Source organism: Chroicocephalus ridibundus, chromosome Z (genome assembly GCF_963924245.1).
Source record: "Chroicocephalus ridibundus chromosome Z, bChrRid1.1, whole genome shotgun sequence".
NCBI classification, from domain to species: Eukaryota; Metazoa; Chordata; class Aves; order Charadriiformes; family Laridae; genus Chroicocephalus; species Chroicocephalus ridibundus.
The window spans coordinates 7971723-7998486 of NC_086316.1; the positions used below are offsets into that span (position 1 = coordinate 7971723).

At 39.7% G+C, this 26764-nt stretch overlaps 1 protein-coding gene across 3 annotated transcripts in view; it reads right to left on the bottom strand.

The window, feature by feature from the left end:
- Positions 1–759: 759 nt before the first annotated feature.
- Positions 760–26764, bottom strand: part of ATG10 (autophagy related 10) — an 83142-nt gene continuing 57137 nt past the window's right edge. For all 3 annotated transcript variants that reach the window (XM_063320194.1, XM_063320192.1, XM_063320193.1), the window contains 4 exons: positions 23931–24028; positions 4084–4181; positions 3703–3822; positions 760–3290 (listed from right to left, as the gene is read on the bottom strand). In XM_063320194.1, the coding sequence (XP_063176264.1) occupies positions 3278–3290; positions 3703–3822; positions 4084–4181; positions 23931–24028 (329 nt within the window). In that variant the 3' untranslated portion in view covers positions 760–3277. The remainder of the gene's footprint in view (positions 3291–3702; positions 3823–4083; positions 4182–23930; positions 24029–26764) is intronic.

Here is a 26764-nt window from a genome sequence, read left to right on the forward strand (position 1 = left end):
TTTGAAATAAAATAGGATTTTTGTACATAAACATTCTGTATAAAATACCCTATGAGTCATTAAGGCACAAATGGAAATCGGAAATTAGATGCCTATTTCCCACTTAAGCCATTAGAAAGCAGGTATCTAAACAAGATTGTATCTCTCCTTGATCCCAAACAATTATGTTATCCTGTATTTGTTTCTCAATCTAAGCTTAGGGTGTTTGTACTAACTAAGCTGAGTTTTTGTCTAGTGGTATTCTAGACAAATTTTAGGGAAACGTTGGTACTGATGATGACACTGCTCTGTTACTTCACTGTTTATGGTGTTAAACAGTTAAGAATTGTATCAGGGCAGGGAACTGCCAGTTTGCTTATCCATTCCATGCTCCCCATGACCACCATCGTGTCTCAGTAACTGTGGGAACAGGGTCGAGGCCCTGAAGAGGAATTTGGAGGGGCGTTATCAGCAGGAAGGAAGCGAGACAGAGACAGCTTCAGAAACTGCGAACAGCTTGAGTGTCCAGCCCAGTGAATGTACGGTTCTATCTAGGAGGTAGAGTGATTGCTGGGAGAGGACGTCTAAGAGTTAAGAGTGTGGCTGTCAGGACATTGGCAAAGCAGTATCCCGCTGTGTGCAGCCATCCATTAGACAAGTGCCTAGGGTTGTCTCTGACAGCGGAAATCTTCAGTCTAGTACAATGTGCAATGCCCTGTCCAAATAATATTCTATTTTGTCTACAAATGATAAATCAAAGTAATGGGCGTTGAGAATTCCTCCATGTAAAAGAAAACTATTTATTTCTTATTTACATACAAATTCCGCTTTTCTTGTAATTCCTGAAAAAAAAAGAAGAGAATATTAAGGTGCAACGGAAGGCCGATGGAGTGGAGAAAAGTGACTGGGGTATATTCTCACAGTCCTATTTCACACTTGCTTTCTTTTGTCCGTAATTACAACCTGTAAGTTACAGTACCCCATGCACAGTGTCACATGGATGAGATGCTGACATTCGGAGTACAGCAGTGACACTTCACAGACCCGCCATAAGCAGCCTTGCCCACAGTGAAGAAACCCAACTGGCTAAATCCTATTATGAATAATGCTGTTGTACCGCAGTTTCTGCTTCCAAGACAGAAACAGGAAGAGCTGGTCTCCAAGAAATGCTTATGAAACTACGCTTATAAATTTTGCACAGCAGCATTTTAGCAGTTGAATCTTCTCAAAGTCGAACAACTAGTACTGAAAATAATACTCAGAGTTGTTTGGGCTCTTTTCTTCTCCTTTATCAAGGAACAGCTCTTGCCCAGTATATGAGAACACCAAAACCAGCATTTCAGCTACAAGTTATTCCAAAGCCACTCTGTATTCAGGATTGCATTTTATTATTTCTATTGTTTAAAAGTGGAATTTCTTCTGTATAGTCAGCCCTCAGTGCAATACCAGGTAACACCTGTGATGCTTTGGGAAAATGAGCATCACTGATGCTCAGACATGCTGATGCAGCTCTCAGTGCTGGTGGTTCACAGGGAACAACTCCCTCAATCCTTTCCACTTCCCTGATTCTAAGGACAGCAGGAGCTCATTCAGACCTTGATTTAAATAAAGCTACCTGAGGCCAGTTCTAAGTTATACTGAGAATAAAGGTCCCAAGGGCTAGCCAGCACAGTGTGAGTGTGCCAATGTGTTGGGTAGAGGCAGGAGAAGCTGAGAGAGGGCTGCTTACCAATGCAGGGCAGCTGAGGAGGGCTGATTGCTTTTTCTCCACTGTTCCTGGGTATCACAAATGAAGATGAACATTTAACAGCTCTTAAAACTGCTGTTGTCTGGTGGACTTTTTTGTTTTTCCTCCTATGTAAGTCTCCCTTAAATGTGAAAATGGGCTATGGATGCAATTATCAAGCATATGTTAGCAAAAGTGTTAAAAAAGACAATGTAGCTACTGTCACAGTACATGAGCGGAAAGCTGTATTTTATAAGTCTTACATGGAAAAATGGCTTTTCAGGTTGTTATGATCCCGACCAGAATAAGTTATGTGCTTTCATTATTAATTCCAAATGGCTGGCAAAAGAATTCTGCACCAATGGAATTTTAAAGACTCCACTGTATTTCAATCCACCAATAACATATGATGTAAGTTAAAAATATGCAACCAATCAAAATATCCGAAAACCCAGAATCTGAAACCCAATACATTTCACATTTCCAGCTCTGATGTGGCATACATTGGACTCTGGATGCAAGTAACATATTGCTGAACATAGAAAGTAAAATCTGTAATTCCATCTCAACTGCTCAGGACTTGTGGTCTGGTTTATACTGCAAATAAAATGTGATTGGGAAAGAATCCAAGATGACTTGTATGGAAGTTACTTCTAATCTGTTTTTCACTGATTGCACTACTATGCAATTCCTACTTGCCCAAAATTCACCAGCTGTCAGGGGAGGCTTGCACAAAGACTGCAGGACAGGGACCGAACCTGTGAACAACTACTAGTACAATGAGAAATACTAATCGACTACAACAGTAACTCCCACAGGGTACGGTGAAGCTTCCTTTGGAGGCAGTGAAGCACAGAAAAGCCAGATGTTCCCACTCGATAGCATGAGGCACCTTGAACTCTAGAACTACAGATGCAGACCATAAGTACTCTGTCTACAATTCTGATCCTGTCTGTTCCCTGAAGCATGACGTACACAAAATATTCTCAGCAAAGTATTATTCAGTCCTTGGATCAGGCTATTCTGTGTGTGGTGCGGAAGACAAGGATGGTCCGTGCATCAGGCTGTGGTGGAGAAGGTGGTCCCTAGGCGAAGTAGTCTCAGCCCATACACTGATTGCCACAAGCTTAAACCACATCCTGTGAGTATTTTTCTGTACATATCCTCACAGATGGTTCAGATTTTCTAGGGACATGGTTTTTAATAGATAAGTTTAGTAGATCCAAACCCATCATCTCAATTCTGTATCAAGGAACCATAGGCTTGTGCACTTGTGTGCAGAGTTACTAAGGCCATAACCACAGTAGGACAGAGGTAGGAAATGAGTCACTTCAAGGGGTCAATGCAATCACAAGGGAGTTCAGGTCTTGGTGATGCTTGAGAGTTGTTGTCACAACTGCAGCCAACTCTTAGGTCTTCGACTGTAACCAGGCAAGTTCTTGCCAGAGAAAGAGCCATGAACAGTCCTATTTCCACATTGCATTGCTCACCAGTCAGGAAGGATTCCCTTGTCTGATTTCATCCATAGGAAAGTCTGCAATAGCTTTACTACAGCTAACCATCATCTGTCCTTCAGCTCAGAGGTCTGAAGTGGAGACATAAAACAGAAAAAAAGAGAAAAGATTAAATTCAAATCATTGTAGCAGAGGTATGCTAGATCATACCACCAACCACGTGCTGGAGGGACCACCAAAAAATGCTTTCACACACCCGAGAAAGACCCCAGGACATCAGGGGTCACCAGAAGGGACACCCTTCTGACAGTCATGAAGGGTGTCAGCAATGTGCCAAGCACATCTCTCTCAGTGCAAATTTTCATTGCAAAGTAAGTAAGGCAACAAGGCAGCCATGTAAGCTAAATATCGAAAGGTGAGTCCTAAACAGACCGAATGAAGAGCTCCAAGGGATAAGACAATGTTTTTGCCAGTTATCCATCTGATCTTTTAAATTTCATAGGAGGATGGGCAAGAAAAAAAGGTGCTTTCATTTCCTCTTACCTTTCAACTGAATCAGTGTTTGTATTCTGCTCAGGTCCTAGTTTTGCATAACTCAGGGGCAGATTTAGACCCACAACTGGGCCTACAATACTGAGCCACAATATAATGTAGTTTGTGTGTCTAGAAAAAAAAAAAAACAACACAAAACCACCATAAACAACTTATCCCAACCTTTTCTGAATTGCAGACAGACTTGGCAGTCATAAAATAACTTCAGATGGGGCTATTCTTTCACTTTATTGTACCTTTCAGGCCTTAGGTGACAATCCAGAACCTTATTCTATTTGGACCAAGGAAGTTGTTTTAACCATTTCCATTTCCTGGGTGATTTACTTTATCTGCATTGCATAAAGTGTTGCAAGGCACAGTTCTGTTTCTCACCTGTTCTGTTTCCGTGAACCAGTCAGTATAGAAGACATGAATTCATTAGTCCGGCAGGGGTGCAGAACAAAAAATGGCTGCCCAAGTAAGGGGTGCTCCTAAGAGGGAATATCAGTTGTTTTATTATGCAAGAAGAAAACAGAAAAGACACCATTTGCATTTGGAAAAGACAAAGCAGGGGCAAATTAATCTTTGACGCAACTTTTCTCATTTCAGAATCTAACCCACATTGCTCTTCTACTGATAGTCACTGACAAAATAATATCTGAGACCATATTTTCTAATCTTCAAAGGGAAATAAGCTCACCAACCAGGCTATGCTACCGTTTTAGTTAAAATGTAATGGTTTTCGAAATTAATTCAATTTACTGTATCAGCATTACCTGAATGCAAGTAGGCAAAGTTACTGTGTAAACAAGTAACTGATCAAATGTAATACATAAAACAAATTCTCTCCATGGAAAAGCTCTTTAAGAACCTTGACTCCTTATCCTTGTGTCTTCTCAAACTGGTGCTGGGAAGTAAACACAGTTTAATTTGGAGCCTGTGAGGAGGAGCAAGAAGGAAGAATGAAGAGCCCTCAAGGTGGCTTTAACTTCCACTAGGTGGCATATCCTCATTTTAGGCTATTGTACTGAAAAATGTCCTAAATGGGTTGATCTTCAAGAAGCCCCGTCAAAACTGCCCTGAGGAAAAAAAGAAAATCATTTAGTGACAGTTAAGTTTGCAGTCAGATACACTCCCTAGAGCGTGGTAAGAGTCTGTTCCTCTACACCATCACACCGCACATGGTGCTGCTGAAAACACAATGCAACGCTCCATAAAGCTTTCACTTTCATCTCCAGCCGACACTCGAACAAAATACGAATACATGTTCTGACTTAATCAAGCTTGCACTCAATGCAGAGCCATAACAGTGATCTCATCAGCTCTTACATGAGTGATACCAGGAGATCAGCAGATCTGACTGTCTGGCGCACCATGCCCCAGGGAAGTGATTTTCCTTTAACGCTACTGAGGTCACTGCTACTACTCCTGCACCAAAATAAACAAATCCTGCCTCATCCACACACACAGTAAGGGGCACAACTGCAAAGGAGGGAATGGCTAGAAAAGGATTCCAGATAAGATGTCAAATATGAAATGCCACAATAGCCTGTTTGCAGTCAAGCGCTTAGATGTCGCTAAGCCCAGGACTCTGCCGGAGCCGAGAAGCACACAACGCTAGGTAGTGAGGTAGGGAGAAGCAGGCATCGACCGCAATGGAGAAAACAGCAGGATCACCACTTCTGCATGGTGTTCCTCGTTCAGCCATGTGAGCCTGGTCCACTGCGCTATGCTACGCACCAGAGCCGTGGCAGAGACTGACTATGAGGATTAACGTGACGGGTGTTTTATCCTGGGTAAAGACCCTTGTCCTTAGATGTGCTTCTTGTAGTGGCTCTGTTTCTCAATAGCAGAGAAGAAGAAATACTAAATTTATGCTCCAACACAGATTTCCGTTGTCCAAGCTGGTACAGTTGTAGCCAGACTCCCCTAGTTCTGTGATGGCATTTTACTTTAGCAGGTAGTAAACTGCTGCACTGAAGACAAGATGCTCACAGAGTAAGTCTTCCTGCTACACAGTAAAAACATCTTCTTCAACCCCTTGCAAGAAACAAAAACCAAATCCTGGCCTGTCATGTTCAGCAAATATGTTCTATACTATTAAATATTAAACAAGGTCTCTTACAGCTGAAGCACACTTGGTTCTTACATTGAAATGTATGCATGAAGATCAGTTTCTAAGACAACTTTGAAAAACTTCTAGAAGCTTTAGAACTACAAAAAATAACGTTCAGAAAGCTTTGCTTTTGCACTGCAGTGCAAACAGGCACCTTGCACAAGAATGCTACCATCTGCTGTTGGTAAAAGTGAATTGATGCTTTCTTCCATTGAGAAAAAGTGGTAGTTTGACTTGAAAATCCTTTCTAATTAATCTCCTGGCTTACATCAGTTTAGGTCTCCAAGTAATTCTGGAAAATACATGGATTGTGCCAATGGTATTCCTCAAAGATGGCAAGAAAAGACAATTAATAATATTTACAAAATTATTAAGCAAAGGAAAAAAAAAAGTAAATTAAGCAGCAATTTCAGCGAACTCCCTTACACAAGAAAGAGCATAAAGAATGAGCACGCACTCCTGAAAAGAACAGAGGAGATACAGGCTTTAAGTGACTTAGCACTCTGAACATGGCATAAACATAATTCCAAAAGCTGAATATTCAGCTTGAAGTCACTCCCAACCATCCTGTCACCTGGAATCTGATTCTATCCTGCACTTCTTGCTTCGGCAAACCACCAATGAGCGATAAATGGAGGCCAGGCTTGATTTTTTAAAATAGCTTATTAACTTTATATTCTACATCTTTCTTCTTTTAGTCCTTCCTCTTCTTACAACATGACAGAGTGACATGGAAAAAAATCCCGAACTCCAAAAATTAGACGTCCATATGGAAAAGTACTGAGTGCATTGCTACTCAATTTTTCAAAAGGGTAACATCCTTGGTCCCACCATCTTTGGCATCAATCTATAACTTACGAGCACCTTACAGAGGTGAAATCTGTTCAAACTTTGAACTCCCTGCTATCTCTCCTCCATGGGTGGAAAGGCTCTTTCTCCCCCTCAGGATCCAGCAGATGTAAAGGGAGAGGTTTTGCTACAGGACACAGCCATCAGCTTCTGTGTTGATATGAAGGCTCTGAGGACACTTGGTCTTCATTAGTCAATCCTCCTTCCTGGCTTATTCTTTGAATTTTCAAGGGTTGCTTCATACACTTCCTGAAGTAACAGCTGTGCCAGGATGGTGCAAATCTCACTATAATCCACAGAATTTTGAATGGCAACAATGAAATGACCCAGAGGTTTAGTTAAACCCATGCTGCTCCTTGGCCAGACTCTTGGAACGGCATGCATTGTCTGCACACTCAGGAAGAGTTCAGAAAAGCTGTATGTCTGCATATTGAGGAAGAGTTGCTTTAGCTTCCATTTAGTGTGGTATTTTTGAAAACTGAGCACTGTCCCTTATTTGTTCACCTCTAATCCAGGAAACTGAAGTTCATTATTACACAGCGCTGAAAGTCCACAGGCATGATGTCATGCAAAACAGATGTGTCTTGGAATTTTTCAATAAGCTTGCTGCGTGTATCTTTCTTACCCTAAATAAAAGGCATGAAACTGTAAGAATGCCACGCTGTTTATTCAAAACCTGAAAGACAGGAATATGTCACACACTGATAGGAAAAACACAAAAGCAGAAGAGGTTAAAGGAAATCCTGAGCCAAGACCCATTAAGTAGGAGCCTCTAAAAGGGAAAAAGGCTGAGGCAGGGAAGAAGAGCTCTTGAGCATCAGGGAAAACTCTGAGAGCATCGGATCTGATTTAGTCAAATCCTAAATTCCAAATCCTGTACATAATGGCATCCCCATGAGGCTTTAATGTATACTCCAGGTTAAACCACTGACACAGCAGCTCTGAGGAGGAAGTACCGGACAGCTGCCAATAAAAATGCAAGAGTTATCAAAGCCCTGAATGATTTCAGAATTGGTAACAGGCTACAGAGCGTTTTCATTGCCAGGTCACCAGTTCAGATTTGGCCCGGGCTGGCAGTAGCTAGAAATCATTACTGTACAGCAGCTGCATATGCACTTGTCGGGTTTCGCACAGTCAAAGTGCCATTAATTAGTGCCCTTGCTGGTAGTCACTGCAGACGAGTCCAGAACTGAAGATGGTGGTTTACCTCTCATTGCAGGGGCCTGTCCCTGTAGGTCAGCTCTGAAGTCAGGAAAGGCAGGAAAAACGCACCTCTGCTGCTCACGGCATGCCCTGAGAGAGAGGGGCTTTGTGTCTGCAGCACAACGAATCCCACATACTTCTTAAACACCATCAAAAGTGAGAGAATGAATGAAAGTTTGTGCTGCATCAGCTTCATGAGCATATTTACTACCTGCCGCAGTCATCTGGTGGAATGATGATATTCCATGTGCAGTGAAATGTACCCTGAGCAAAATATTACTGCAGCAATACTAGCCTTCAGCTAGCCTGATCCACAAGCCAGTTACATGAAAAATATAAAGTCCTACTGGGATTTCATGCAAAAAAACCCCCAAAAAAACACTTTAAATAGTATAAAAGAGTCTTCCCACTTTCAGTTTACAATTAATCTTTTTCCAATTGGTCATGTATCAATGCATTTTAGAGAGTAATGCGTAAGAGCTTCAAGTCAATTCTCACAATTACTCGCTGGCATTGTACAGCAAGAACCCATTTGCGGGTTGCCCACAACTCTTCTGGACAGTAATGCACTGACATACAGTTTATTTGAAATCAACAGCATTATTTTCTTGTATCTATCTATGATCTTGTATCTATCTATCTATGAGGCTGCTTCATAAGACCGCTCACTGGAGTGCATCATGCCTCTGCATGTCCCTCCGAGTCTGACCCACCTTTCCTGGGAAATAAAATTTTTACAGGTCACAACTAGCTCCATTGAATTTAAAAGCTCAAAATGTTGCTTCATTTATTTTCTGTAGAAGGACCTCTTTGCTAGGTGACTTCAAGAAAGGTTTGTAAGGATGTTCTGCACCCACTTCTGTAGCCGTTACCTCAGCTCCTCCCATACAAAACCATGCAAGAGATGGATGGGTGGAAGATGTGAAATGCTGCATTGGGTAGGCTGAAAATGAATGTGGTTTTGTTTAGGAATGGTACACAAGATTGAATCTGACTGAGCGCGGGCAACTCAGCTGTTTACTATTCGTTAGCTGCACAACTATAAACATTGGTGCACAGGATGAGCTGCCTTGGTTGGGAGGTTAAACTGGTGAGCTTAAACCTCTTTCATTGAGGTTTATCTTAGAAAGTATGCCTGAGCCCTCGGCAACAACAACAAAAAAGGAACACCACAGGCTCCCAGAGGAGTGAAAAACATTTCGGTTGAGCATCAGCTTTCTCTATGTGGTGTAAGAAGGCCTCTTCCCATAAAGTCCATGAGGGACGTGAAGGGTTGATCAACCGTCCTTCACCTCTCCTGTCATCATTTACCAATGAAACAGGACCCATCACAGGGTCACCAAGAGTTAAGAGGCAACTTCATCCCCACTCCTGTGCAGTGCCTACAGCACAGTGAAACTCTAATACACGAATCTGAACAGTGGCAAAGACTGAGTAGTTCCTAAGTACAATTAAGTCTAAAACTTCTGTCAGACTGGATTATGTCATTTTATCAAGCAGTGCATATAGGAAATACTATCCATGTCAGATTTAAATTAAAAATAAACATTACTTCAGGTAACGGGTAATTGCCTGTAGGTATCTGTACTGTGCTCTGCTCTTCACTTCCCCAGCCAGCAGGTATTTTGTTGTCAGTACATCTCTTGTAACAGCACGATTTATTTTCTCTGTCATAACTGGAGCTCTTCCAGTAGTAATGACTTCTATTTTCTCCAGTGCTACATTAAACTGCCTTCAAGCATCCATCATAACATTTATGGTCTCTCCATTTATGATAGTGCAAGGGATTTGTGCCTGAAACTGCCTCTTCCCCAATCCAGTTTGCATGATGTTGCTTTGCAAAAATAAATTCATGCGGGGGTGTCAAAACTTTCATGCAGGATACGACCACCAAACACCACAGACAGGACCAATTCTTTTCAGACACTTTCCCAGCAGTGTTCACAATCCCAGTCATCAGGTCAGAAAAAGAAGGCAGGATTAATAGAATACGTCCCCCACAATCTCTTCCATTTAGGGAAATGGAAAATACTGAAGCAACGAATAAAGAAGTTGCATGCCCTTCCCTTTTTGCCAATTTTTGACCACACTTACTGAAACAAATGCCTGTTTTTAAGTAAAAATCCTTCACACATTATGATACTGTATTTTATGTTCTTGAATTCAGTGTATCCTCTTTTTCGTTCCTTATTTTTACATACATCAATAGTAACTTGCTTGTTAATAAAATCCAACTTTCCTCATTCAGAAAGAAAGTAATAAAATTTTGCTCTTCACATGGACTGCATGTCCCACAACCAGAACAGGAACTGGGCAGCTGTGGAACTTAAACTGTGTTGAACTTGCAGTTAAAGGGATTACTTTATGCTTAAATTACACATGTGCTCAGGTTCGCGCGTAGAAAGTGAGTAACATTTTTATGAATGAGGGCTAGGGAGACTTGAAGCCTGGACACTGAAGCCAGATGAGTACATGAGTGTTGTGTTTACAGGGACCAGTAACAGTGCTTGCAAAGGCAACAGGACAGCAACAGTTGTCACAATAAAAATGTTCCAAACTCCTCTCTCTCCCCTTCTCCTCGCAGAAGATTTTCCTCTAATAATGGAATTACTACAACAGAAACCCTATGGAATCACTATGTTGCAGACACAACGCTAAGGAACTATAATTACACAGGGAACTTTTATCATCCTGATAGAAGGTGTAGATCATAGTAATAAGGCAGTTGTTAGGATGCTAATTGTACAGGGCTTCTCCACCCTACTGACACAGGTCGCAACATTTCTATCACTATGGCCATTTCATAAAAATAATGTTTTAGTAATAGGATTGGCATTGGTTACAGAGAAATTAAAATTAAAAAAAAAAAATCAGAGAGGGCAAAATGGCTGTTGAAATAAATCTGCTTGCTGTAATAGCCATCAACTCCAAAAAAGCCTAAAAAAAAAAGTCATCAGCTCCAAAAAGCCATTTATCCTAGTGGACATGGGATACAGTTTATTACCTGGGACAGGTGACATATTTATAGTCGCCTTGATTTCAATTTACAAGCAGAAGCCAAGCCATCCTACCGATATAACTGAGGAAAGTTTCTACAACTTTGCTGTAAAACCCAGAGAAGCGCTCCCACTGCTAAGCCCGCTGAAGATGAAACAACATTCTTCTGCCTGTAACGGGTGCTGAAGAATGACTATCAAAGTGCAACTACTGCTCTTCTCCTGCATTTTCTTCGACAATCAAAATAAAGCTCCAACAGTACTGAGCAAGGGAAAACTTGAAGGGACCCTGCTGAAACAAAGAAGTGCAAACTAGACCAAAAAAGCACATTTCTGTCATTACTGAACTTCTTTTTGGAGGAGAAGGCTGCAGAGGGATTTTGATTTATGCTCAAGCTCCTCTTTGCAGATGAGCAGTTGCAATTGCCCTGATGATTTAACGTATGTGCTCCCTGTGTATTTCAAAAGACACACCAACTAACTTTAGTGACAAGTTTTTATTAATACTTTTACTGCTACTAACCCCACACAGCCAACTAAGCTGGATCCTATCCTTCTTTCATCAAATATGAGGCCCAAGCTAAAAACAAACGACTAAGGTTTTTTTTCCTGAGGAAAACAGAGTTGCTTTGGCAGATCCTAGAACACATACGAGGACCCTTAACGCAGCCAGAATTTCTGTAAGATGAACCACACCTACCACTTTGTACCTATGGTTCCAAATCCATCACAGCCACAAAAGTGGAAATGCAGGTTCTGAAGGAACAAACACTTCACGGCACAAACTGCTCTTTTCGTAAAGTCCTGCTAATGTCATTAAGCCTGGCAGATCACAGCCTGAATGCCGCCTCTTGACTACAGATTGCAGTAAAACCGTGTTTTCTTTCGGACAGAGCTCTGGCCCCCACGCTCCACGCACACACCACTTCTACACTGCTAACTTATTGCTGTGTATGTTGACAGCTGCGGCTTCTGCTGACTGTGACAGCTGAATATGTCTACACTTCGATGCCACAAAAACATCAATCTTGCTCTGCCATTTTTAAAGCTATCAGAACTATCAGGGTGCATCCAAAACAGGAACAATACCTCTATCCACGATCTTTGAAGACAGCTTTACTTCTCTTGTACAATGTGCAGTGCAAGTCAGAAAGTCACAGAAAAAGCAAATTTGCCAGAAGTGCTTTCAAGAGTGGCACACAGAAATTGTTTTAAATCAGAAGTTGTACTTCAGTTTACTTTACATCTTCCTATTTTAGGTGTATTCAAAAGATAAATATATTCTCCATATAGTGATTTCTATAACTAGGACAATGATAAAAACAGAGAAGACTGACACAAGATCTGGTGTGCATATGCGCTTTTTGTGCAGAGCTAACCTGTTATTGTAATACTTGATACTACAGAATAAAAACATAATAACTAGATGACCAAGACCTATTTCATAGTTCATCCCCCAGGTCAGTTCATCTGCCTGATTCTAGAATATTAACAGTTTTGAGGGGGTGGTGATCCTGTTTTACAATTTATAATTTTATTATTTTTTGAAAAGTTATTAAATAACTTTTGAATATTGAATAACACAAAATCCTTGAAAGACATACCTAAGAGGTAATGGAGGACAAGCACAACGTTAGAGCCAATCCTGCTGATATTTATATATCTATATATTTATATATTTTCATATTTTATATATAGAATAAGGTTTGAATTACTGGTTTTAAGAAAAAGAGGAATCAAAGCACTAGGTGACGCTCAGACAAAACTATGTCTTTAAAGCTTAAACTTTTCACAGGCATGTAACTTGCGTTTAGGATTCTTTAAGAAAACTTTACAGTTAAAATTGGCAGGACCATAGTTATATTGTCAAGAAATGGCATCTCAACCATTTTCCTAAGAAAATAAACAGATGATTCTTCTTCCATGCTTGCCAAAATAAGATTAATTCAGTTGTCACCATTTCAGTTATGTAGCATATAGTCTTAATTAATTACTATTTAAAATCTGTTCTTAAGTTAAGAGATTCATCTAAGGTGCAAAACTGCAATATACAACAAGCTGTGGAAGTACGGAAAAGATACTGGAGACAGATTTCCTACCCTGATTAAAAAATGGTAAGTTAAGAAAAAAAACCACACTGGCATTTGACAAATGTGCCCCAAAAGGGTTCATTTTATAATCCCAGGGACTCCTGGACAAAAAGATACTGGGAAGACAGATTTCATAAGACTTTTGAGTTTGAAATATTGTAACCAGCAAATGGATGGCATATATTCCTACCTCCTCTTTACTGTTTATCAAGAAGCTGGTATGACTGATAGCTGTAACAGTCACAAGACAGACAATTACCACAAGGTAATGAATGGAAAGCAAATTTCTGCTGCAGCAGAGCAGCAGAACACTAATTTAACTATATCAAATATAAGGAGGCAATGACGTGCCCATGGAACTGTGACTCAACCCTCATTTTGAGTTCAGGCCAAAGGAAGACTTTCTTTGTTCCTCGTCTCTCCATATAGTGGCAGATGTCTGTGCTCCCCTCCTCCAGTCAAAGCATCTTATTATGATACTACCTATCATTTGAAATAACTTTTGTTGGACCAAGTACTCTGAATCACTATTGCACCTGTATACCCAATGTTCTTACGTGGACACTGTAGGACTGTCAATATTCTTGGTGATTCTCCTAGTGACAGACTCAACGTAAGGCTACAAACTTGCTACTGCCTGAAAGTCAGTTCTGTCACAAGTTTGCCCAAGGTACTTATGGATGCCTACATGCAGCATGGTGGAGTCAGAGGCTGAACAGGAATTAGCAACCACCACAACAGCAAAGGCTGGCATGACAAAGGTGGGCAACAGAAAACAACAAAAGGACACTGAAACTGTCTCCTGCAAGGCTAAAGTGCCCGTCTCAGGACTGTAGCTAAATGTTTTGATGAAACAGGTATTTGGAGTTTAGAAAAGACTTTGATCACATCAGTGTCCTGGTCAACACAGGCCTGAAACGCCAAGCTCTTCTGAGAGCATGGAAGAGCTACAGCTTATGGAAGTTTGAACCCACCATTTCTATAGGAGCCATAGCTCCCACCCTGTGGGTGGGTTTTGGGTGGTCTCTCTCCTTATTCTTGAAACAGGCTGTTATGCAGTCAGAAATACAATATATAAAAAGAGGAGCCAAAAAGGGACTCCAGTTGACTTTCAACTTTGAGGGCTCTCAGGTGGTCTTCTGAGCATTGGAGATTTTACGCAGCATCATAGACAAGTCTGACAAGATGGAGTAAATTCATGTCCTTGGATGAATTCACTTTCTTTTTTGAACCTCATGACTGCCATGAAAACCTAGGAAATGCCTGACTGGACTGGACCAATGGCCCATCTAGCAATAGATCCTGTCTCCAACAGCGGCAGTTGGAACGGCTATTTTGGGAGAACATGAGCCTGGACTTTTTCTGTGGTTCACTCACCTTGTACTGCTCCAGCATTTCTGCTGTATTAGGGGTGATGGAGGACACATTCCTGCCTGGTAATTTTGCATCCATTTATGGACAAGTGGTCTCATGAATTTGTCTAAATGCTTTTGAACTGCTGATACCATCTGCTTCCACAACTTGAGAGCACAGGTGCTTAGGCATAAATTGCTTTCTGTTAACACGGATACCTAACTTCCATTTAAATGGCAGTTATAATGCTTTTTATTAAAAAAAAAAAAAAGGGCTTGGCCAAAAGCCCTTGCTGCAGAAAATAAAAAGGGAAATTGTTATGAAGTTTTCAACACCTTGTGACCATTCCAGTTGCCTCTGAAATGGAGCTGAATGTGTCATAATGGTATCCACTTCTTCTATATTGTGCAACCAATGTTGTTGTCTATTTTACAATTTTTCACAAGAACATTCAATAAGGGGGAATGTTCAGTAGGCAGCTCCATTCCAGTACTGAATTGTTAGAGGTCATGGCAAGAGCAGAAGAGCAACCAACCTCTGCCTAGAAGGAGAAATGCCAGACCAGGGAGGGAACCCGCTATTACAACTTCTTCCACAACACCTCTACTTGGGAAGTTCTGTGGAAGCAAAGCCACTGCCAGATAAATTATCTGTAAATGCAATGTGTAGCACTGAAAGAGTTTTTCTACAGAAGATGAAAAGAATAAAGAGAGTCAATACTATTACATCATAATTCATTCAATTAATTACATATCTTGTGGAAAATCTCATCAAATCTTTGTTTCAGAATAACTGATCAACTCAAGTAACAACAGTACCAGGACTTGAAAGTCTACCCTGAATTGTGCCCCAGAAATTGGCAAGGATCCTCCTAGAGCTTTTTATCTCTATATGTAAATTATCCATTAAGCCTCTGTATTTGTTCTACATCATTTAGTATTAGTCCACTATTTGGTCTTTTCCTCCTATGAAATTAGTCGGACTAGGTTTATGTCCATAAAGTCTTAATGGGAAAAGAATGATTAAACTGTAGGGCAGCTACAGATTATTAATTAATGTTTAGCTTTAAAATAAAACCTACTTGCTAGCTTGTGCAATGCTACCACTTGGTTTAAACCACAGAAGTTCAATACATCACGGAAAATTTTAATCGGAAATAAATATCCACACAGCTTTCCCATTCTTAGATTTTTCCCTATGAAACAGCTTTCCAATCCATACTGGTAAAACTCCCTTTCCTCAGGAAGTTGTACTAATAATTTTCCAAAAATATTATCAGGGGATCCATAGCAACTGTTGATATGACTCAAAATGATTTAAGAGCGATCTTAGCAACCTTCTGTTAAGATATACTGTATACAGCCTCCCCCACTTAGCAAAATCCCACAATATGGCAAGAAAGATTTGTATGTCTAAGAATAGCTACCTACACACATTTTTCAAGATGACTGAACCATAATGATTTAAATCTTCCCTACCACAGTTTCAGCAAGATGTGCCTCTACAACACTACATCAATGTGTTCTGTTCAGAGTTTTGAATCTTTCTCCTTTTTTAAATCAAACCATTAACATCCCTGACATTTTAGAAATAATGTTTATTGATTTTCCTGTTAACACTGCTATAAATTAAGTGATGTAATGGACAGGATTATTGAAGTACTATAAAGAATACATCTTCCAGATTCTTAACTACATATTGAAAAAGAGCAGACTCTGGATTAATACAGAAATAGTGCAGTTCTATGCTGTTATTTGGGTAGTTTAGGTTTGCTTGACTACTTTTGATATGACAGAATGGACATACAACAGAGATGGTATTACAACCACCTGCTAAGTATCAAACGACAGAAGAAAAACACCTCATTCAGATGAAATTGAGAAATAAGTGTTGCAAAAAAAACAGACGCAGGAGAATTCTTTATCACTTACTATTTTGAAACTGAAGACAGAGTTGCAAACTCATCCCTCTTTGTAGTAGAACTACTATTAGTAAATGGAAGCAGCTTTACTCATTGCAGGTGAGGACTCCAAAAAGGGCTGAACAGTCTGACCCTGAAGGTGCATGAACAGCGCAGAAGGGAACCAGCAGAATCCCCTTCAGTCTTCACTTGGCTAGCATTGTTTTCAACAGTCCACACCTTTTTATTCTAAAGTGAGCCTTTAAGCTACGACTTGAAGCACTGCAGAGGATCTTTTAAAGGACTATCACATGGACAACAATGATCTCCCATATTTAAGAATTTATTCAAGGTTATAGAACAGCAGAAACACACCAGAGGAGAAATAAACTTTGAAAGAAAGTGTATTTGCAGAGATCGTTATTCATAAGTTAGACCATTAGGTTTATCTTTTCTGCATGCCACGAAGGAGAGGCTCATGAAAAAGAAGTTTTATGAGAAGACGGAGTGACAGAATAACACAATCAATGCTGCCACAGGAGACTTCTCATTCCTAAGAATCCTGAAGGTTTTTGCATCCTTCTGGAAGCAGAATTTCAGACTGGCAGAAGATCTGAGTTGATATCATCCTAAAGCTTAGATTTGCATTATCCTCACAAACTGCTGCATTTACAGTCAGTACCAGAATGCTCTGAATGACTTTTTCTGGAGAAACAGCAAAGTGTTAAACGAGCAAAATGATGATTTATTGTTGGCAAATCCAGAACCAAGGTATCACACATGAAATGTGTCCACTCCTGTGTCTGCAGAAAGCGCCCTGCACACACACCCCTAAGTCACATTTTGGTAACAGAAGTAACTGTGTCTGAACAGTTTTGGTTAAAAATGGTGGGAGGGGGAGGGATGTACGGACACATGTGCTCTGTGACTTCCATAATCCTTCAGTGTCCTGACTCACAGATTAGTGTTTTAGACTACTTCTGCAGGACCTTCGAGTCACCAAGCTTTCATTCTTCTTTTATTGGGCAGTTTTTCAACTGTTGAGCCTCCTGTAATAATGCAATTCGATTTCTATCCTTGGATGTTTGATTTTACATTCCATCATCACTAAGCATTGATTAAGCCTTAGCACATATATTTGATTGTGTTTATGACTATGTTTTCTCAGGGGAAGGTCAGGCTTTATGACAACATCACACTGTTAAAAAGAAAATTTTTGGTGATACTTGGTACTGACTGTGATTGGGTTCTCTCATCAGCTTTTAATATTCTCTTGCTAGTTTGCTTCTATGCAGGAAAATATAACTAAGACATGGACTTGCATAAGCGATAAGAATAAAAAATGCACTTGAGTACATATGTTCAAGGGCTTTTATCTAAAATTCATAAAGTTATTACTTAGCTTCATTGTAGGCTTAGAAATTCATGTTTTTCAGAGTGTTGCCTCTCCCCACAGGAAAAAAAACCCCACACCATTTCTGTTACTGGGCATGTGCATAAACTACATCTTGAAAAAGTGATCAGTTTATGGCCGATGCCCTGATATGACTCCCAGAGTATGTGTGTGACAGCAATGCAAGTAGCCCGTAGGTGTTCACGCCACATGCCTACCAAAGCAGGTCTTGCACAAACACACCAAAAAGGAAGACGAGTAGGCAGTTATACCTCCCCTTTACTCTACAAGCAAGTAGAGAACTCACCTGAGACACAAGAGACCCAGATTCACATTTCTTTTCTGCTAGATTTTATCTCTTGACCTCCTCGGAGAGCAGTTCACCGTTGACCTACATGGTATTCTGAGGTGGGAATGCTTCACTTCCCCTTGTTGTTCTACTTTTTATACACTTTTATAAATACCAATGAGGGCAAAGACAGGATGAAAATTTACTAGTGTCTTTACCCATTTTTTTCAATCTGATAAATAATCTACTATTCTTAAACAAGTTTCAGAAGGTGCCTGTGAAATAAATGGGTCTCAGTTTACCTTCCAATAAGTGCGTGTGTACATCAACAATCCAGTACCGTTTCACACTCTCCACAAAAAACAATGACTCAAGTGGATGCGGAGACTACACTACTGTCTTGGTCCTTGCTGCAGGTACTTTGAAATAGTTTCTGAGCACCCATCCACACCAGGATGAAAACTCAGGCACTGCCACTGCCTATCCCATACCCATTCTAACAAAAAAGGGCTTCAGTCAAGACTGTCACCTCAGCAACTTTCCATAGAAAATCAGTTATCTTATCGCTGGAAAAATGTAAACATGGATGACTAGGACAGCTGAGCAACTCTGTTCATTGTTTTTTAATTTATATTTTTAAATAGTTCAATTATTATTTGAAAGTTTGGCCATTAGACATACAGTAAAACTTTCAAAGCAGCTTTACTGCTATATGCAATAATGTGTATAGCTTATACGAAGTGTGTATATAGTATCTAGGGAAGTTATTATGCTCTTAAATCTTCATGATTATCAGGCCATAATTTTGAAAAGCAGGTTTCTAAAACTTAAGAGGACAAAATCTAATATTCTCAGGTACTTATGACCTCTGTATTTCCAACTTTTACAGCAGGATCTAATACCACATAGTCTGAAGACAGAAGTTCTGACTATAACCATACAGTCACCTCCTGCTGCTTCACATCTCCCATTCATCTTGGTGGAAATTTCCAAAATGATAAAAGGCAAAATGTAGCCTTTACAGACCAAACTTTAGTTATCCCTGTCTTTTAAATTCCTGGTCGTTAAATCATGCACTACTATGTGGTAAAATATGTTCACTTTTATAATCAGAAAGATTTCTTCCCCTTTGTTTCATTTCTATTCTCTATTCTCTATTCTCTGTTGTGGAACCTTTTTCCTGTTCTTGTGTTTTTTTCCTTTAGGATTGTCTCATCATTTAGCATTCAACTATGGCACTTTGGACTGCTGCCAACTTAACTATGCCTCTGGTATATTACACCTGGATATTAATGTGGTGGATCTGCTGTTCAATTACACAAAGAAGGACAGTTATGTTTGAGCTGTTTTACACAATGCCACTATGTATTTACCTAAAACTGTGCTGGAGTTCTCTGCTCAATATCAAAGTACATGAGAGAAGAAGACATGTCTCTCCTGCTGCCATCCATTACCACAATGCCTTACTTCATCATTCTTTTGTCTAGACTTTTCTTCCCATTTACTGTAACTTAACTTTCTTTTAGGAGGATATATTTGCCTGATTTTTTGGATAATGTGTCTTGTTTTTGTTTTCCACTATTACTTGAAACCTCTCCAGAACCTTAGCGTTATTTTTACATTCATCCTACTTGCCGCTTCTCGCAGTCTAACATATCTGTCTTTTTCTCCCCCCATCTTCCAAACACCTAGATCTCTTATTTGCTTTTATGGCTGCTATATAAGTGGCTTAACAAATACTTCTAAAAAGCAATGCAATCAGGAAAAACACCAGGGCTGGCAGCCTGAGGAGCCCGGAAGGTTACCCAGCATGGTGGTACGGGGGATGCAGGGCCGGGATTCCACCCTAAGTCAAGCTGAACGGGAAAATCTAACTGAGAGCCAACAGAGGAAAGCTCTGTTTGTCTGCAGTTCACGAAAGGCTACAAAGACTTGGAAGGGAGCTTCTTGTAAAGAGTACATTTCCAGCATCCATTAATTCAAAAAGGTGAAGAGGCATTCTTTTGTGTAGAATGTGTAGAGAGAAATAACTATCTTCAAAAGCACCCACCAAGTTACAAGCAAACTATTCAGGAGACAGGCATGCGATTTCTGCAATTCCATTACTGACTCTTTGTAAAAAGAAGCTAAAATCACAGTTGGCAACAGTTCTGAAATGCAACAGTAATCCATAAATACTCCTTAATTTTCCTGTCGTTGCAGAATTAAGCTACTTCCAGCTCACACAGATCTTACCAGGTGTGCTAAATTGATGTCATTATAAGCCATCAGGAAATACCCACAGAGACCTGTAGCAACATTTAGAAGTTTTGTTAAACAGCTGTGTGTTATAATTGATTTGTATTATTTAAAACAGCTAAAGCAAGTTACCGACGGATGTAGAAAGGGATGACTGAAGACTCCAGGGAGATTTAACTCAGAAGAAAGCCAATCATAGGAACTTCATTTGAGCATTTTAAGATTATTACTAGAGGAAGTGCAATTAAATCATCACCATTTATCAATTATCATTATAAAATACTGTGCAACCTTATCATGTTAATTTATTTATGAGAAGGTAACTAGTTGACTTCTGCTTTTTGCAACAAAAATAATATAGTCAGTAAAAATATTTGAAGATGCTTTCTCTGAAAATGAGTGTGACTTTCCACAATACTCAGAACTAACTAAAAAAGTTCAAATGTTACATAAAATTACATTTTGCCAAAAAGCTAAATTCCTTGGAGCTTAGGCAGTGTCTCAGTTCCTGATCTCAGATATATTTTACCATATAGAGTATTAGTCAAAATACAGTTGTATCAAAAATGTGCACAGGCATGGAACCCATATTTCATAAAATACATGGACTATAAGTCCCAAACGATTAGTGTAAGATCGTGGCGTTGGGAGAAAAAAAGACAGTATGATTTTCTTTTTCTAATCTGCCAACTATTGAATGAAAGTGCAAAATCAGCCCTAGTTAAAAATTCTGTAGCATTATGTGTGGAGAGTGGTAAACTCAATTTTTCTTCCCAGTGGTGGATTGCTTGTAGAATTTAAAATTTGTATCTGTTTTGGAGCAAAATCCTAAAGCTTTTGTCTCTGTCGTTCACGTGTACTGAGAGTTCAAGCCTGATTTGGTGAGTTTGCCCAGTGACTTGCATTCTACGATCTGTGTCCCTGCAGGCAAAGCCTAACCCACATAACAAAATGGGTCAGCAGAAAAGCAGAAAAAGAGAAAACTCTGTATTTCAATTCAGAACCCTGATTCATTTGAGGTGGAAAAATACTCTTCTTCTTATAGACCTAACTCTTGCTTTGATCTGAGGCTTACAGGCTAGTGCTTACAGGATGTTTTTATTATCTTTCATAATTCCTTTGAGAATACTCTGATTTTTACTGCTGTTTTATAGTTGGACTGGCATATGCCTCTCTCAGTTTACAAGGGGAAGTGTTTGTTGCATCATTGGTTGCTGGCACTGAAAATACGATAGTGTTGATGCTGCTAATTGTACTGGTGCTTTCCTCTGCCCTGATTCTGCTCCAGAGATGTACGTGTCCACAAGCCATGCATTCCTTTGTCTTCTCATCATTTGACTGAATGACCATAAGCAAATGCACCCTCACTGCCTGGTGCCTTTCTGCTTTCATCTAAAATTAAAACTGTAGACCTCTTAAAGCTGCGTTCCCAGAGGCTCTCTCTCACAGCCATGTGGGAAAGTGCATTTCCAACCCAGGAATGCAGCTGGGGCCTTTGGACCAAGTTCAATACCGAGGTAAAGCAGGCTAACCTCCCTGAAGCCAGTGGAATTCAACGGCATTGAGACACAAGTACACAGTGTTCTGGGAGAAGGCGTACATACAAATGGTGTAGAAAAAAAAGGTAAAGTAATCCCAAATTACGTAGTGGGATTGCTGGAAAATCTTAACTTCTCTGGCTTCTGCTACCTGCCAGCAGTTCCAGTTCTGTGCTATCAGCCTGAGGTACAGCATATATTACTCTAGGATAAGCAGCTTGACTTAGTTTGTAATCTCCTTACTTAATGGAAAGTCAGCTTGATGTTCTGTTCAATAGTATTCTGCTGCTATAACATTGCCAATTTCTCCAAAATGTTTTTCCTTACATCTTAGTTTGTGCTCGTCACTGGACCCACATTGGCTGAACCGCCTTTGGAGAGGTGTCACAGAGACAACGGGTTCATCATTCCACACGTTTTACCACATATAAAACCTGTTTCTGCAAGCCTTTGTGTGCATGTACCTTACGCACATCTCTAGTTATTAGATGCAGGACAGTTTTACTTTACTGCTCCTTTAGAGGCAAAAATAATGTCTGTGTGGGAGTGACCAGGTTTTCCTTTTGGCCTGCACCACTCTGATTTTACACGTTCCAAACATACTGTTTACTCTTTATTCTCAGTAGTATTGCATTACGATTTATTACCTATAGAGAGCTGTAGGTTCTTGCAGTGCTTTGCAGATGAATAGAAAGAGACTGCTTTCTCCAGAGGAGCTTGAACACGGCATGAGGCCACAGCATAGTCTGAGCATAGAGATGGCCACCACCTGGACATTTTTGCAGGTGGGAATATAAACTATCCACAAGCCAGAACAGCTCAGCTGGGAAATACCAGAGATGTCAGCCCTAAAGGATACCTAGCATCTGACCACGGGGTTACTGGTCAATGTCTACTGGGAACAGAAGAAGGTGGATGGAGTGAAGGCAAAGTTAATCGCATCCTCTGCCTCTCTATGCAGAAACAGTTACGATTTAGCTACAAATCTGAAACTTCAGCTTTAAATTATAAAACTTTACTGAGAAATCTGAACTGCAATACTTTCTTGTGCAGAAAATCACTTATCTGCTACCATATTACATTATTTTATTAAAATCTTCTTTCATCTTCATTCTGCAGTAAACAAGTCAGGTAATACTTTATGTAAAAGCGTGTATTATGAGAATCTGCAAACTCACAACCAGAATTCAGACATACAGAGCAAACATCAGAAAACCAGTGCTTGTTAAGTTCTCAGGGAGCTATTATAATATAAATAACAGTCCGTGGCTGCAAAAACATGAATGCTGCTTGTGTTCCCATGATTCAGTACCATCTACAAATAGGCATGCTGTAATTAAATTGTATTAGTTGAATTAAGGAAACACCTGTAGAACTCAATTGAGGTTACATCCCTGTTGTGCCAGCTGCTGTGGTAAGAGACCTATGTACCTGGAAACAGCTAAAATCAAAAAGTCAAGGAAGGAAAGGGGAGGAAGAAAGGACACATTAATGTCTTTGTCCGATGATAAAAAATTCACACCTGGAGAGTTTCCATTCTTTGTCCAAACTTGCAGTGGAGCCCTGGAGCTGAGGGAATAAACCAGAGCCACCAACTCTGCTCTGAACCATACCTCGCTCTTCCATGAACAAGTGTGACCGTTTTCAAGAGAGCCATCATCACAAGTCTGGGAATGGTTGCTGAAATGATCTGGTGACTTTAAAACCACTTAAATAAAAGTGGCTTGAATAGCTCTAAAAAAAGGCAGTGATATCACAGTTTACTAATCTGCTTCCTCTTCTAAAATGTGGCATTCATTAACTACTGATTCTTAAGGACATTAGTCAGCAATAACATTATTTGATTGAGAGACCAATTTTCTCTCCTTCAATCCTAAGGATTGCAAGTCTATTTAAAATTGAAAATTACACAGTCTTTTTTGGTAATTTGATTAATAGACAATCTGTGAAATGTTACCCTCGTATATTTTACTTACATAAATAAGTCTACTTTTGTATTTACCCAAACCCACGATTACTCAGAATTTGCTTGAAGTTTTCAGGATTGGCTTGAAAAAGTATTTTAAAAGAAAGATACTGTCACGTTAAGTCTTACATTGTGAACAGCCATACATTCCTCAAAATCCAGGACTAAAACTATTGTTGGTAACTGGCTCAGCACAACCTCAGTTAGACTTTTGTCTATTTTACTTGTATCCAGGAGGGGAATAAGGCCATGGAGGATTCAGGCATATATTGCATTCATTAATTTTGTAAAGGACCAGTGGTTTCTCACCTGCTGTGTAATAGTGTCCCAGGGCCCCTCCAGCAGACGAGCCTGGTAGCATGCATGAACACTTTTCCATATTTCATCCAGAGTTAAAGGTCTTCCATCTGTGAGGGGGGGAAACAACCACCCACAGTCAAAGCTCTTAAACATGCTGTATCTTTAATACTGAATAGCAAAAGTAAATCTGAAAATACTGATTATTTGGAAGCAGATGGAAAAAATAATAGCAAAACGTGACTGAGCCCCTTCTGGCCCCATAACTCCAAAGGAGCATTGCTCAAATCCTGACTGAAGGTGCATATAAAACTATCCTAAATTCCCTGTTCACCTGTATTCTGTCACCTGAGTTTCTGGTTGTAAGGTGTGAAGTTAAACTGATTTTGTGAAACAATGCTTGGATAAAATAAATTTAAAACCACAAAATAATATAATGAACAGTTATCTCAAGTAAATACACGCAATTCATAGTGAAAGGGCAGAAAAAAATCTAAGGAATTCTGCACACAAAATTTTACTGGATTTTGTTAACCTGCATGCCGATAATTTGTTCTTGAGCTGCATTTATATACCATTGTTGCATCAGGTTTTTAGTTGTGATGTTAGAATTATGCCAAGATATTAGTGTCTACCACTTAGAAAATAAGCATGTCAGTTTTTCCTGAATATTTGATTTTGGCAAACAGCAACAGAATATTTTGATATACTTTCAATAAGTAGCTTCATCTTGGCATTTATTAGGTGTCAGAAACCATTATCCTGTAATAAATAGCTTTATTCTACTGACAGTTTCATGTCTGTAAAATGAACAAGATTTATTCACCCAATTAACATTTGAATGCCATGTTTAGATATAAGTTAAAACCAGCTGCCTACAGCCTCTGTTTTATCTTATTTTCTGCACATATTTATAAAAAAAGCACTGAGTTTATATAAGCACCATATAGCAGAAGCATGTGGCAAATATAGCGTCTGAGAGGGTAACAGCATATTAACTAGCTATACCATGCCATCCTCATGAATGTGAGACTTGTTAGACCGTCCTGCTCTCTGTCTTATGATGGCAGATACAAGACCTGTGCTGGAGACGGTCTAACATTTGCTAAGAAATTTGTTACAAGAGCCTAGGTTAACTTTAGAAGGATGTATTTATGCTCAGATCATCTGTGTGCAGGTAGTACAAGATGCCATGCTTACTTGCAATTTTCTGTTTTCTATCCAACCTGCAAAGACAATCCAGAGAATGTCCAAATGTAAAATCTAGAACAACACATGTTCTAATGCAAAATTCGATTTGCCACTCTAGATTTTGTTCTGTACACCTTTCTTTGTATCTGTGAATTTTTGTAGCAACACTTGAGCAAATTCAGACTGTAGACATGGAATGGATTACTCTGACTCTAACCATTAATCTCATTTACAGAAACGATCAAATATTATTGAAGCATTAATCATATTATAGTTAAAATTGAGTTTTGCCTTTACCTCATGGATTTTATTACTTCATGTATGAGAAGCAGTATATGTTCCATCATATATCAGTATAGATTTATTTTCATTTCATGGAAAAATACAAAAACATCCAAACTGAAAGTTTCACTTCACATTAGAGTGAGATCACAGACAGTAAAATACTTAAATAGTTAATACAGAGTAATTGCAATATTTCATATAGGAACAAAAAAATGATCTGGGCATTCTGATTATATATTGATTATATATACTTATTAACTTATATATTGAAATATGCTTGGATTTAAATTTCCCTAGATTTTGAATTTTCTGCTCTATTTTAATATATTTCACTAAGCTTTAAATGAGTTTGAATTAAGAGTGTTTTTTAAACCAAGTAAGCTTTTATACCTGCTCCCAAATATTGTGTTCCTGTAAACTCTTATTTAAGTGACTAGCTCAGAAGACAGGAGGCCATATGCAGCAGGAAAGAATAAGTTATCAATACTTAAAATGGATGTGAGGTTCAGCTAGCCAGGTTAGCTGGGAACTGCAAGACCCTTGCAAAAGGAGAGGAGGGCAGATGGGCAGTTTCCCCATCCTCTTCTGTGGGGTGAAGACCTGAAAGTGTATTGAAAGAGTCTCCTCTCTCCACAAAACAAAATTAAAATAAAATAAAACAAAACAACTATACTTAACATGACTGACAGAAGGACCCACTTTAGGTAATCTGGCTGGAGGTGTGTTTTGTACTTTAAAACTCCTCCGTTTGTGTGGTCATCTGCTTAGGATGATATAACAGAATCCATTTTATTCATGAGCTCCCATATTTGCACAAAACACATCTGTATTCCTCGGGCACTTTTAGACCCCCTTTTTCTGGGGCTGCCACCACACGCATGTTTAGCAGCCCTGTTACACATTCCTGCAACCCACTGAGACCTCCAACAACCAGCTGGGCTGACAGAGCAGTCCATAATTGTTGCTGCTAGCAACAAGGGGCCACTGTGGCACCTGCTGAGCCAGGAAGCCTCTCCGCTTCTTGCCTCACTCTTTCCTGTGATGGAGCCGAACTCAAAAAGTTCAGACAGAAAAAGAAGGCAACAGCAGCACCAAGCCGAGAGAACTGGCAGGAGAGGAATGCAGAGGTTTCAGATGCACCCAGCAGTGCGTTTACTCACCATCCACCCAGGAGGACATGGCTGCTGAGGTGCTTGCAAGCTTGTCCCAAGTCTTACCCCAAGTCTAGCTGGGAGCGGGTGTGCAGACAGAAGTGGAAGTTTGGGTTATATGTACATTTTGTATCATTCACCTGATTTAAACAATCACAGAGAGCAAAAGGAAACAGCTGCTTGTGGGTCATGTCAGGTTTACTGTACGTCTCTCTGAAG